A 14,087-nucleotide genomic window follows, 5' to 3' on the forward strand; every position below is an offset into this window, starting at 1 on the left:
CATGCAAAACAGAAGGTATGTGAGTTGGGTGAGGACTGTGCCCAGAGCAGTGAAATCTCGTCAGCCCTGCCTCACTTTACCCACGTCCCCTTGCTGGGAATGACGGATTGTGAGGGTGTGTGTAGGAAGGGAAGAGCTGCACCCTGAGATGTAACGTTAGACTGAACTATGAGAAGCTGTTGAAGACGCAGCAAGTTGGCAACCATGCATGCCAAGGGCTTTGGGAATGTTGGACCCGAGGGCTTGCACTCTCGCCCACCCACTGTCTTCGGCTCACCAGTTCTCTATTGAACAGAGTCAAGTCAGAATTGAAAGGTGGTAGTAAACTGAGGGCAGTCTTCGGTCAAACTTTCATCAGCTTTTAAACCCGGTTTTCAAGCAATGGCGTTTGACACCAACCCCATTTTGGAATTCTATATTTCCCACGTCCTTCCCCCAGCCCTGCTCTGGGCTTAACCGTCTGTGACAATCCCTCGTGTCAACTTTCCCACCCAGGCCCGCCCCCGAATTTCCCCATCCCTTCAAGTCTCCTGGCGTTCTGTGAGGCAGACAACTAATCAGATGGGCAAACCCACCCTAATTCAGCGCGTTCTTCCAGGTAACTAGCTCTTCAACACCTCTTCCTCATCCAGGTCACAGGCAGGCTTCAGGGCAGCCCTGGAAACTGGGAAGGACTGTGCAGGTGCCAGGTGTTGGCACGATTCTTCACTCTGCGCTGCCCTGCACCGGTAGGTCTGAAGTACTAATCTGAGAAGGCAACAAAGCTTGCAAGAAATAGGTCAGAAGCAAAAATTGCAGTGGAGGCGAAGGATATAAGCAGTGGTTTGGCTACCAGACTTTTGGAAGGGAAGTGGTATTAGTCACCTCAGAAGTATTCCTATATGTGGGGAGAGAGCCCCTGAACATGAGTAAGCAATAGTCCCCAGCTAGGAGATTAGAAAAACAGAACTTAGGCCAGAGAGGAGGAGCTCACGCATGATATCTCTAGGAAGGAAAACCAGACGCAGTAAATTCACTGCTGTTTATATTTACACATAGAGGGATTTTAAACCAAATCCAGTGTTCTGTCCTTTCTTCCATATGCCCTGCTCAGCATTCAATATTCAGTCAAGGTACAGTAGCCACATACAGATCCAGCTCTGTATGACCTGATACAGATGGCGACACGTAATTCTTCCATCCATGAATGTTTGTTCAGTGCACGTCCGTATGTTTAAAATACAGACACTGGCTGCCAAGACAGAGTGTTGTCTGATACATACTAGGTATTCAGAAGAGATTTATTGGGTTGAATGAATAAAAGGTTGGTGGGTATTGCTTTATGAAATCTTTTTTAGTCCAAATTCGTTTCTCATAGTTCAGTAATACAGGTCAGATTCATCTCTGACTAACCATTAAACTACCTATAAAAAATGGAATGGAGGGGCGCCTGGGTGGCTCAGTCAGTGAAGCATCTGCCTTCAGTTCAGGTTGTGATCCCCGGGGTCCTGGGATCGAGTCCAGCATCGGGCTCCCTGCTCAGCGGGAAGTCTGCTTCTCCTTCTCCTTCTGCCCCTCCCCCTGCTCATTCCCTCTCTCTCTCGCTCTCTCTCTCTTTTTCTCAAATGAATAAATAAAATCTTTTTAAAAATGGAATGGATTGCCAGCCATGTGATTTAAGATATTTCGTTTCCATTGTTAGGACCATTCTCGGAATAACATCCTATAATAATGAAAAGTGGTGACTTTTATTTCAGAATCTTAAAGCATCCTGAATTTCAACACAACTCATCAATTCTGCTGAGACTATTTTTAAAAAAATGTTTTTAAGTCCCTGGGTGGGGAGTGGGAAGTGGTCTGTTGGTATCATGAAGACATCGGCAGAAATAGATTGCCAGCATTTGGTTGCTAGGGTAAAGCCCCAGCGTCAGATGTAATTTATATTTAGAGAGTTGTGAATTATGAAGTACTTCCATGTCCATGATCTCATAACTGCTCACCCTACCCTGTCAAACATGCTGAGCTTGTCCCATTTTTAACCAGTGAGAAACACCGAGACCCAGAGAGTTGAGGTGAGTAGAGGGAGACCATCCCATAATGATACTATCACCATCGTCACTCTGATAGATGCTTGATGATGTCACTGGAAGCATGTTCCACAGTCTCTCATAGAACTGGACTTCCTGGGATTCACACACATCACTTAACCCCTGAGAGAGTAGGCACGATAGACCAAAGGTATCCTAACTCCATATATTGTTTAAAAATCATAAACTTGGCTTGGGATTAATATAATGGCTAGGAGGAGAACCATGGGGATAGAAATCAACCAGTTTAAGTGTTCTGTTCCCTAGCTCAAATATAAAAGAGGTGTTATTTTAAAATCTTCTGCTTGTCAACTTAATTGGAGTTACTGTAGCTTGCAGTTGTTGGGCATGCCGAAACTTGGCATGTTTAGTCCAGTAGGGATGTTATAATGCATGTGGCAAATTATCAAATATTTAAGAGGACCTGTTGACTATTACATGTGCATTTCCAAGTCACAGTGCAGATTCAAAGTCAGTTTGACAGTTATCTTTGGATGCCTATAAATTGAGAACTATTTATTAGTTAAAAATCAAATATGATAAAATAAGGAACTACTGATAAAATATAAAGTTCTGAAAAATCTTGACAGTTATGAGACTTCTCCCACTCTATACAACCTTTGATTAAACCCACAATGACAATGTGCTACTTTGTATTTACTTATATTTTTTCCCAATTATTTCATTATGACTCAACCATAGATTTTCTACTTTCATATTACCAACCATTGTGAGTTAAATAAGTCCTGTAGGCTAGTCTGGTACTGTGATCACAATTTATAACATTTTTCTATGCTCCCCAAAACTAATGTAAAAAATTTATAGATCAGGGGAAAAATGCAGCTTGGGAACTCTTCAAGCCCATTGCTGTATGAAGTGAAACCATCTCTGTGCAATGCATTGTGTTTTCCAAGAGCTGCCGTACGTAACTATTAAGAACAATAATGAGGTGAATTATCTCCAGCTTATTCTCCCTTCTCACGTTTTCTGTATATAGTACTTCACTGCTCATCAGTTATGTCTAATTTTTAAAGCACTTTTACAAAGCCATTTAACAATGGACAGTGTAAATAAAACTTTGAGGCTCTTAATAGTTGTACTTGATCATTTCTCCATTAAAAATGTATTATATTAAAATGTCTTTCTTTTGGCCTTGTTTAACACAGATTTTTGTAAATTTTCCCCTCAGTAATTTTTTATTATAATGTAATTTATGGTCACTATAGAAAATATGAAAAATTGAAAAACTGTAAGGAATAAAAAAAACACCCAGAATCCCACTATTCCTAAAAGACCATTGTTAACAACTTGGTGCATTTTCTGGGCATTTTTAGCATAGTTGAGATGGATATACATACACATTTTAAATCACCACCACAATATAATTTCAGTAAGGCAAAAGAAATGACAAATTCTATTACCATGAAACCTCTGACAAATTTTCTGAGTCTCTTTTTCTTCTATATTTTTAAATCTATTACATAAATATCATCTTACTTGGGATTATCTTAAACGTTCTCAGCATGAAAGTGGAAAAACATCCTCCTTTGGCTTTTAAAGCTTAATCAAATATGTTACACATTTTACAGTGACCAGCCAGAAGGTTGTGAGGACTGAGACTGTGGTAAGACATCCTGTCTCCTCCTCTTCCATCAGATGTACGGAAACAAGAGAAGCAAAGAGATCCCGTCAGGTCATCTAAGACTGTCATGGTCTCATCCCTGCCATCCACAGTCACACAGCCACCCACTGTTTTCCTATCTAAAATGGAAATGCAGTAACACACGTACACACATCAGGCAGTCAGTCCAATGCGATACACATATAGCTATGTAAAATCTGCCTCTCGGGGCGCCTGGGTGGCTCAGTCAGTTAAGCAGCTGACTCTTGATTTTGGCTCAGGTCATGATCTCAGGGTTCTGGGATCGAGCCAATCACTCTGTCTCTCTCTCTCTCTTTCAAATAAATAAATAAATCCTTTTTAAAAATTAAAAAATAAAAAAATCTACCACTCCCCACCATATAGATAAATGAATAAATACATACATGTATTTGCATAAACAAATAATAATTCTTGATAGCGATGAATTTACTAGGAAGTAAAGAAAGCAGGGTGATGTGGTAGAATTTAATGGTGGGTACTTAAGCTAATCTGGTTGCAGGACAGGCTTTTCTGAAAGGATGACCATTGACTTGGAATCCCAGTGATACAAGGGAGACGGAGATGCGAACATCTGTAGGGAAGGGAGATGGGACCTGAAGTGAACAAGACCTGGGCCAGCTGGAAAGCACTGGGGGGTGTGGCTGGGACAGTGAGCAGGAGAGGCTGAGAGAAGCAGGGATGATGAGAAAGGAGCTTGTACTGGGTTCTAATTACACTGGGGATCTTTGGGATGGTTCAAGCCAAGGAGTGGTGTGATATGATTTCTGCTTCAAAACGAGGTGTTCTGTGGAAAATGGGGCAAACACAAAAGCACAATTTATGAGACCAAGGGCAGAGATTTACAAGAGCCCAGCTCCTTGGGCAAACATTCATATGTAGTTGAAAAAACAACAAATTAAAACAATTACGAATTTTCTTAGGCAATTTCAAAAGTGTCTAAGTGGATTTGGGAAAATCTGGAGAAACTTGTTTTAATGTTGTGTCTTAATCAGCAACACAGATTTGCCCAGGCTTGTGGGGAAAGAGAGGTGTACAGCCCCACAACAAGGCAGGAAAGTCACAGGCCCTACCCCGTCAAATGAAGGGTGTTCCAAGACTTAGAGGAGGCAGATTGTTTTTTTAAATTTTCAGTTCAGATAAATTGGGGGGTTCTTAAGACAAAGAACAGCAGGGGGTGCCTAGATGGCTCAGTTGTTTAAACGTCTGCCTTTGTCAGGGTCCCGGGAATGAGCCCCACATTGCTTCGGGGGCTCTCTGCTCAGCCTTCTTCTCCTGCTCCCTCTGCCTGCTTGTCCGCCTACTTGTGCTGTCTCACTGCCAAATAAATAAATAAAGCTTAAAGAAAGAAGAAAGAAAGAAATGGAAAGAAGGAAGGAAGGAAAGAAGAGAGGAAGGAGGGTAGAAAGGGAAGAGGGAGGGAGAGAGAGAGGGAGGGAAAAGAGAACAACCAGACTGTGGATCAGCCCTAGATGCCCAAGGATAATCTGCAGATAACTTCCCATAAAACGCTTGTCTCAATCTGTCACTAAAAGCTCGTGCAACATAACATGGATAGATCTCCAAATGGGAGGCTGTAAAGTCAGTCTTACACAAAAGGGCAATACTACGTTATCCCATTAATAGGAAATTCTAAAGCAGGCAAACCTTTTCCAAGTGAAAACAAATCACTTGTAGTGGTTTATGGTGTAGGGGGCAGGGATGGTCTGAGAAGAAGTGAGGGGGTGCCCGGGGACGACGTACGATGAGGAGATGGGAGTGGAGGTGGCCCCCGGGGACGACGTACGATGTGGTGCTGGGGTAGAGGCGGCCCAGCTGTGCATAAGTTGACACTCTGGAGCGCTGCGCTGAGATCCAGGACCTCACAGCTGGGGCTGTTGCTGAGCGACAGCAGCTCTCGGTTCACCTGGGGCTGCTGGTGGCGGGATGCCCGGCTGGAACGCACTGGCATTTACACCGTCTCTTTAGAATGCATCAAAAAATGAGTTGCGTAGACATCGAACTTTACAACGGAATCCGGGGATGTACTGTATGGTGACTAACATAATATAATAAAAAATCATTAAAAAAATGAGATGCGTAGAGAACGTGATAAAAGGAACACAAGGCTAATTCCAAGGATATTCGTGGTACAGTTCTTTCAGCTTCTCTACACATTTGTGCGTCTTCATAATAAAGTTGGAGGATGGAAGGCTAAGGGCTCTGTAGGGCCTGTGTTCCGGGGCTGCTGCGCCTGATTCAGCAGAACTGTCTTCAGATTTTTGCACAGGTAGAGCAAATCACTAGCATTTTGTATGGAGCTTGGCACACTTCTAAGTGTCTTGTCTTCAAACGGATAGCCCTGAAGTGACATGAAATTTCTCTTTGAACAAACGGCTTAAACACCTAATCCTCAATGCGAATTTTAATGAAATCATTAATTATGTTCTTTTTTCTTTCTTTCCTTTTCTGATAAATATTCTACAGAGTAACTCTATTTAGTGCCCAATATTTGAGGAAGGCGGTTTGCAGATCCAAACACCCCAGTTCAGATAATGCCACAGGGCAAGTATATGTCCACCGAGGTCCCCTAACATCTGTGTAGGTGTAGCTTGTGTTACTGTCACACTCCTCAGTACTTAATTTTAACAAAGGAAAGTTGAAAGCTTTTGTGTTTATTCAGTCTTTAAAACAATTCTGGAAGGTCAGTATTATTTTCACCGCACCTACTACTTGAGGAAAGCACGCTCTGAGAGCTTCGAGCAAAACAAAAGCTTTCTTTTGTTTTTTTTTGTTTTTTTTGTTTTTTTTCTTTTCTTCTCTTTTTTTTATTTTTTTTATTTTTAATGATTTTTTTTATTATATTATGTTAATCACCATACAGTATATCCCCGGATTCCGATGTAAAGTTCGATGCTTCATTAGTTGCGTATAACACCCAGTGCACCATGCAATACGTGCCCTCCTTACTACCCATCACCAGTCTATCCCATTCCCCCACCCCCTCCCCTCTGAAGTCTTCAGTTTGTTTCTCATAGTCCATAGCCTCTCATGTTTCATTCCCCCTTCTGATTACCCCCCTTTTCTTTATCCCTTTCTTCCCTCCTAGGTGAATTAAAAAGCTCTTTCCCTTTGCAGTTTTGTCTTAAACCTGCCTAACTAGTTCGTAATTTTTTTTAAAAAAATAATTTTACTAATTCAGTTATTTCACATTTAAATCTTTTCATTGCTTTATATTCATAATGTGAGACATTTGGTATAAATATGGAATGAATATGATACTTTGTTGAATCAAGAAACCTAGGTCAAATCATTCTGATCCTCACTCTGGTTTCCAGTTAAGACACTGTCGTCCCCTTTGCGGCAGACGGCAGGAGAAATCCTCAGAAGAAACAGCTTTGTAATAATTTCTTTCAAGACTTCAGTAATTGATCCTGGAATAGAATTCAAGATGGATTTGCCTTGAACTGAATCACACAGTCTATCAACTGCTTTCATGTTCTCAAGAATACACATGTTGGGCAGTTGAGCATTTAGGGCTTTTTGCAGTTGTTGGCCATATTAAAAAAAAAATGAACATTTTGCATGAAGCTTTTTAAAAAGCCCATTTATGTGTTTACACAAGTTGTGCAGTTGCTTTCCAAATGTTTTTTGAATTAACACTCACATCGATGATGGGTGATGTTCTGTTATCTTCCAAATGTAGCATCTCTTTTCCTGAATATAAAAGTCATCCATACTAATTGTAAACAACGAAGGGTCATGATAGGTATTCATCAAATGAATATTTTAGGAGCTAATCATTTAGTATTTTTTGAATGAATTAAAGAAAGCACAACTACAGTCTTTTTGAAATTATTTTTTCTACAACGTAACAGGCTAAACTTACAGGGCATGTTTTCCTTTTTTACTGAGGAAAGTTTCTTTGTCATTGATTTAGTAATAAAAATTCTTTGGCTCAGCTGAGAGAAGTTTACAAGCTGATATGCTTATCATTTAAAATGAAAGCAGCTGGGGGCACCTGGGTGGCTCAGTCGGTTGAGCGTCTGCCTTCAACTCAGGTCATGATCCCCAGGTCCTGGGATCGAGTCCCGCGTCAGGTTCCCTGCTCAGCGGGGAGCCTGCTTCTCCCTCTGCCCCTCCTCCCACCACCGGCGCCTGGTCTCTCTCTCTCTCTCTCAAGTAAATAAGTAAAATCTTAAAAAAAAAATTATTTAAAATGAAGGCAACTGTTACAGTTTTCATTTCTCTGTATACTGAAGAAACTCTTGTGAGATGTGCTCCAAGCCTAAGTTCTAGGACACTGTGCACCTGGCTGGGATGAAGGGCGTGACCAACCCAGATGACACCCAATCAGGCTGAAATTTAGAGACCGTAGTTTGCCAGCTACGAAAACAGCTTTTGCTTCAACGTGTGCCAGCTGAAAGGTCATGGGTTATTGTCACAACCCTGTACCTGCATTGTGGGGACATCTTTGAAGACCTTGGAATTGGGAAATCAGTCTGGCCCCATCTGCATGCATTGCTGCCAACTGTGTCCAGATGTTCCAAATTGAGGTTGCAATCAGAGTAGCCCATACCCCTGAGTGAGAGCAGCCCAGAGATGTTGGGTCCGTCCAGTGTTATGGTTGGAAGAATTATGGACTCATTCTGCCCCTGGAGCAGATGGGCACTTAGTATTGTTGGACTGTTGTAATTCCCACGTGAGAGTTCTCTCTACCACCAGATTGGAATGAGACCACAGAAGAGGGGAAGAGGGAAATCCCCGTAGAGTTAAAGGGGATGTGACGATTGCTTCATATTTAATGTTGGTGTAAATGCTTCGGGTTGACTATGTGGTGTCTGAACTTGCGCTCGCTGCCATGGCCCTAAAATGCAAGGGCAGACGGTCAGACGATGCTCTTCAGAGCAGTTCCCATGAGGAGGGAACAAAGAAGCCTATAAAATATAAATGTAAATTTAGAAAGAGTTTCTGAGGAAAGTACCTGCATATTGACTTTGGCCTTATCTTGGTTTTCAACCACCTGGCCTCTGATCACACTCATCCCTTTGCACATGTGGCAGAACCTGGATAGTTCTGAATCCAACCTCCAAAGCCAGAGGCCATATTTCTTCACTCTTATGATAATTTTGGTTCAAAGTGTAGTCCCTTAACAAGCTCCCTGCTTCAAAAGCCCCAACCTCTTTGTTTTGGTATGCTTGCTTAAACATGTCTTTCAAAGAGCTGGGTTTGTAAATATGACTTTATTATGATCTCCTTTGCTTTTAAATATAGACTGTCCAGTGTATTTCCATAGGCTAACTTCGTCCCCTAATTTAAACTATTTCTTGTACAAAGTTAAAACATGCCAAAGAACGCAGGACAGCCGCACAGCCTCCTGTGCTGGGGGCTCCACATGGACTGTGCACAAACGGAGGACGTGTTGCCTTCTCACTAGTTGAGTGTGTTTTTAAATGTGTGCTTCCGTTCATTATTTTCTAGATATATAATTAGTCCTTTGATTTATCCTTTGATGCATTAGTTTAGAAGAATATTTTTAACCTCTGGCCAGTTGGATTTTAATGTACACTCTTACCATTGACTTTAAGTTGTACAACGTTGTGGTCAGAAAATATCGCCTAGCGTGTGTTACATTTGTAAATATCCTTTGGACGCACCGTGATGATTTTCTTTTTTGTAAAGTAAAAAGCTCATTATATAGTTAATAATTCAACATTGTAATTGTATTATTTCACGCCTTCTGATACACGTTTTTTTGTCTACCAAAGCTCTAAAAGACTATTTTGTCTTGGGGCACTTGGTGGTGCAGTTGGGTAAGCATCTGACTCTTGGTTTTGGCTCAGACTGTGACCTCAGGGTCTTGAGATCCAGCCCTGTGTTGGGCTCTTCATGAGCCTCTTTCCCTCTCCCCCTCCGCCCCATGCGCTCGCGCTCTCTCTCTCTCAAATAGACAAATAAACCTTTAAAATAAAAAGACTATTTTGTCCTAAGATTTTCACAGAATTTCCCCCTTTTTCCCCAGGGATTTTGAACATTTTAAAATGACCCCATGCATTATAGAGATGAGCTGTCTCTTATTATGAACTGTGCCTTATATAGACAAATATTTTCTTGTCACATTAGTCTTGAGTGACCTTTTATCAGAGTTACTATTGTAAGTCACTGAAACTCGCAAAGTTAGTTGAAATGTGTGAAGCTTTTATTTTAGTTTTGCTACTTGGCATCTTATGTGGTATCTTTTTTCCCTTTTTTGCAGTTTGCCAAGGCACAAGTAACCGGCTCACCCAGTTGGGCACTTTCGAAGACCACTTTCTGAGCCTTCAGAGGATGTTCAACAACTGTGAGGTGGTCCTCGGGAATTTGGAAATTACCTACATGCAAAAGAATTATGACCTTTCCTTCTTGAAGGTTAGTTCAATCAATGTGGTTATCTTACCCAAATATGATAGAAGGAAATATAAGGAGACAAAGACCTTAGTGTATTTGGTTTTCTATGGGAATTACAAGTGCTGGGAAGCTCCAGATGCAAGTTTTATCAGAAAGCCCTTCACCGGCCAGTGTCAAGTTATAGCTATGAAATAATGTCAAAGAGAAAGAGGCTAGCTGGCATTCCATTGTCACCATAGACCCTGATTGTAAGCGTTTAACCGTTGCGTTAGCTCTGGTATCCTGGTATATTGGCTCTTTAAGGAAAAAAAAGTCCTGCTTTGTAGGCTTTTCCTGTTTCCTTGGTGTAAATACTCCCACTACAATTACAGCACTTCCCACATTTCCCAGATATTCAGTCGGCTCTAGTGAGCCACTAGGAGCCAGCTCTGAAGGCTTCAGAGTTTCGTGGTCGTTGCACTTTGGATTTGATTGGCCTTCTGCGTTTTTTTCCTAAAAAGACAGATAGAAAATAAATTAATAAAACATTTTCATTTTCTTCTGAGGATCCTGAACACCAAGTGAAACGAGAATCACAGCATTCCTAAATAACGCACATTGTCCATTACTGTTGCTAGCAGGCTCAGGAGACAAAAGTGCAGGAGTCGTCGGAAACCCTGCCACCCCCCATCTCCCCACTGTTGTCATCCACACGCTTTACGTCCATCGGTCACTCGTGTGCACAGTGCACTGTCCTGGGCGTTCTTGACCCATTTTCGACCTTGCATTCTCGAGATCCTCACAAGAGCAATCGCATGGTCTCGCTTTATCTCCTCAGACCATCCAGGAAGTCGCTGGCTATGTACTCATTGCCCTCAACACAGTGGAGAAGATTCCTTTGGAAAACCTGCAGATCATCCGAGGAAACGTGCTCTATGAAAACACCCATGCCTTATCCGTCTTATCCAACTATGGCACAAATAAAACCGGATTGCGGGAACTTCCCCTGAGAAACTTACACGGTGAGAGGCCCGGGCACGGGGAGGCTGTGGCTGCAGAGAGCAGCTCCGATGGTACTCAGCAAACCCGTCACTTTTTTTAATGTCACTCAGAGAAGACTTTTATTCATCGAATACAAATGCGTTGAATGCCAGCTATGTGTAAGATATGGTAGGTGAAATAAAGAAGATGGTCAGTGATGGGAAGGGAAGGGAAGATTTAAACCAGGTACCATTTCTCCTATAATCATGGGGAAATATCCAGAGAGTTAGTAAGAAATGGTAATGGGTCTGGGACCAGATGACCTAGGCTGGGATGCAGAGTCTCTGTGTCTAGGGAGTGAATAAACTGCCAATCCAATACCTGGAGCTCAGGTGTAAGGGACGTGCATTAAAACCACCCCTATTTGGGCACCAGGGGGCTCAGTCGGTTGAGCGTCTATCTTTGACTCAGGTCATGATCCCAGTGTCCTGGGATCGAGTCCCACATTGGGCTCCCTGCTCAGCGGGGTGTCTGCTTCTGCCTCTTATCCTCCCTCTGTGTTCTCTCTCTCTCTCTCAAATACATAATTTTTTTTTAAATCTTAAAAAAAAATACCCCATTTTAGACAGTTTTCAGCGTAACGCTGTTACATAGAGCGTTACTTAAGGACGGAGAAGTTGAAGTTAAGGACAGAGAATGACCGTATTGTGGAATATGCATTCGTGAGTAGGACACTCATGAGGGTCCTCCAAATGGAAGTTAAGGAAGATGATAGGAGAGACGGGAAGTTGACTTAAGCAAAATGGAAGATAATGAGGAGTGTGCCCTCACCGTGTGGCAGGTGCAGGGCCAGTCCTGTTACATCGGGAACTTCATGCCCACCACCTTCCTCAATGCAGGTGTTTACATGCCCACCATCTTCCTCGTAAAGAAATGGTGGCAGAGTCATCCTCCTAAGGTCCCAAATTAGTGAAAAAATATCCAGGAATGGCCACCTAGTCTCTACTGCCAGAGTCATTACCCTTCCCGTGTGCTGTGCAGTTGTGACGGGAAGGGGGCCCATCGGGAAAGGGGGTGACAGCAGAGGGTGCCTACCAGAGGGAGTCCCGGGAATGGTAGAAGCCCGGCAGACGGCAGTGCTGGGGCTGAGGCAGTGCGTCCAGACCCGGGCTCAGAAGCGGCTGGCTCAGCCCTCCAGTCGGGCTCCTGGGTTTGGCCATCCTATAAAAATGCCCTCAGACTTTCCATCCACCACTTTGGCCGCTCAGCACGCCCACGCGCATGGTCTGCGTTTATGCTAATACTAATTTGTGCTATTTGCACATTTTGCGAAATGGTATGTACGTTCAGCATGCCTCAATCTGCCTGTCTGGCCTCACGCTATCTCCTGGTGACAGGCAGATGTGGTTAAGAGCCTGGACCCCGGAGCCAGACTGTCTGGGTTCCAGCCCTGGCCCCATCGCTCCCCAGCCAGCTGCCCCTGGAGCAGGTTCTCTCTGGGTCTCTGCTTCCTCCTCTTTAAAACGTGGCTAACAATTGTACCGCACTTCCTAGGGGCGTTGAGAGAATTAAGGGCATTACTATGGAAAAAGCACTCAGGAGTTACTCCTACTGCTGGTATCATTTCTGTTGTGGGTATGGGTTGTATACAGGCAGATTATTTATTGTTATTAAATAACTATGTAATGTGAAATATTCACTATTAATTAAATACTGTTATTAATAATTAACTCAGTGCCCACCACAAAGAATAAAATCATTAAATACTGAACGTAAAAATAAAAGAAGGAATAAAAGAAGGACTGCTTCCAGATGGATGACCTCTCTCTTCCAAGCTGCCCCGTCAGAGGCACCTGAATTGTCCGGCACCTTTGCGGCCTTCTTTTTTACTTCTCACGATGTCAGATTATAGGTGTTCTGTGAGGCCCCAACATGACCTTCCATTGTACACTCTTTCTGGGCACCTTGGTCTGTTGTCCTGATGGTCACAGCAGTCTTGAAGCCCCTACTCTGTGTTTCTGGTTCTGACCTCTCATCAGAGATGTATCCTCCTGACTCTGGCTACCTTTGGACTATGTTCTCCCTTGATTGTCCTTCTATCATCTCTGACTTGATGCTCAACACTCCACAATTTGGCCCCCGTTGGACCTGCCAGCCTTCCTTCCATGATTCCTTTGTTCTCCACCATCTGCTGCAGAAAATGTCTGCCCATCCCACTGATGTGCATTAGCTGCAGTCTTCTGGCTGCAGAAAACCCGCTGTGCCCTCCCATCTGTATCCACAGTATGCCCCTGCTTGTGTTTGGGGAAATGTCATGCTTTGCTTCAGCCTCAGAGCTCTTTCCTCCCCGGGAGGACCCTTCCTTTTCCACACTGGTACTTTGTGCTTGTGGTAGATGCGTTCCCTGCCCGAGGTGGTTCTGGGCATCATTTATGTGTCTGTATCTAGATTACGGACCGTCAGGGACCATCTAAGGATTAACTAAGATCGTGCATTTAAATCAACCAGCAGAGTACATGGCCCTGTCATGTGTCATGCATGGTCTCCGGGGCATGAGCTCATTTTTTTAAATTTTTAATAATAATTTTTATTATGTTAGTCACCATAGAGTATATCCTTAGTTTTCGATGTAAAGTTCCATGATTCATTACTTGCATATAACACCCAGTGCACCATGCAATATGTGCCCTCCTTAATACCAATCACCGGCCTAGCCCAATCCTCCACTCCCCCCCGCCCCAAAGCCCTGTTTATTTCCCAGAGTCCATACCCTCTCATGGTTCACTCCCCCTTCTGTTTACCCCCCCTTCCTTCTTCCCTTTCCTCTCCTACCTATCTTCCTACTTCTTATGTTCCATAAATGAGTGAAACCATATGATACTCGTCTTTCTCTGCTTGACTTATTTCCCTTAGCTATCTCCTCCAGTCCTGTCCATGTTACTGCAAATGTTGTGTAATCATTCATTCTGATGGCTGAGTAATATTCCATTGTATATATGGACCACATCTCCTTAATCCAGTCATCTGTTGAAGGG

The 14,087-nt window shown here is 43.0% G+C and overlaps 1 protein-coding gene across 1 annotated transcript in view; it reads left to right on the forward strand.

Annotated features, from left to right (window-relative positions):
• Nucleotides 1–14,087, forward strand: part of EGFR (epidermal growth factor receptor) — a 157,594-nt gene that overhangs the window by 128,622 nt on the left and 14,885 nt on the right. The window contains exons 2-5 of the mRNA XM_034640495.1: nt 9,962–10,113; nt 10,910–11,159; nt 11,707–11,774; nt 11,894–11,977. Coding sequence (XP_034496386.1) covers nt 9,962–10,113; nt 10,910–11,159; nt 11,707–11,774; nt 11,894–11,977 — 554 coding nt within the window. The remainder of the gene's footprint in view (nt 1–9,961; nt 10,114–10,909; nt 11,160–11,706; nt 11,775–11,893; nt 11,978–14,087) is intronic.

This window comes from Ailuropoda melanoleuca, chromosome 1 (genome assembly GCF_002007445.2).
Source record: "Ailuropoda melanoleuca isolate Jingjing chromosome 1, ASM200744v2, whole genome shotgun sequence".
Classification (NCBI taxonomy): Eukaryota; Metazoa; Chordata; class Mammalia; order Carnivora; family Ursidae; genus Ailuropoda; species Ailuropoda melanoleuca.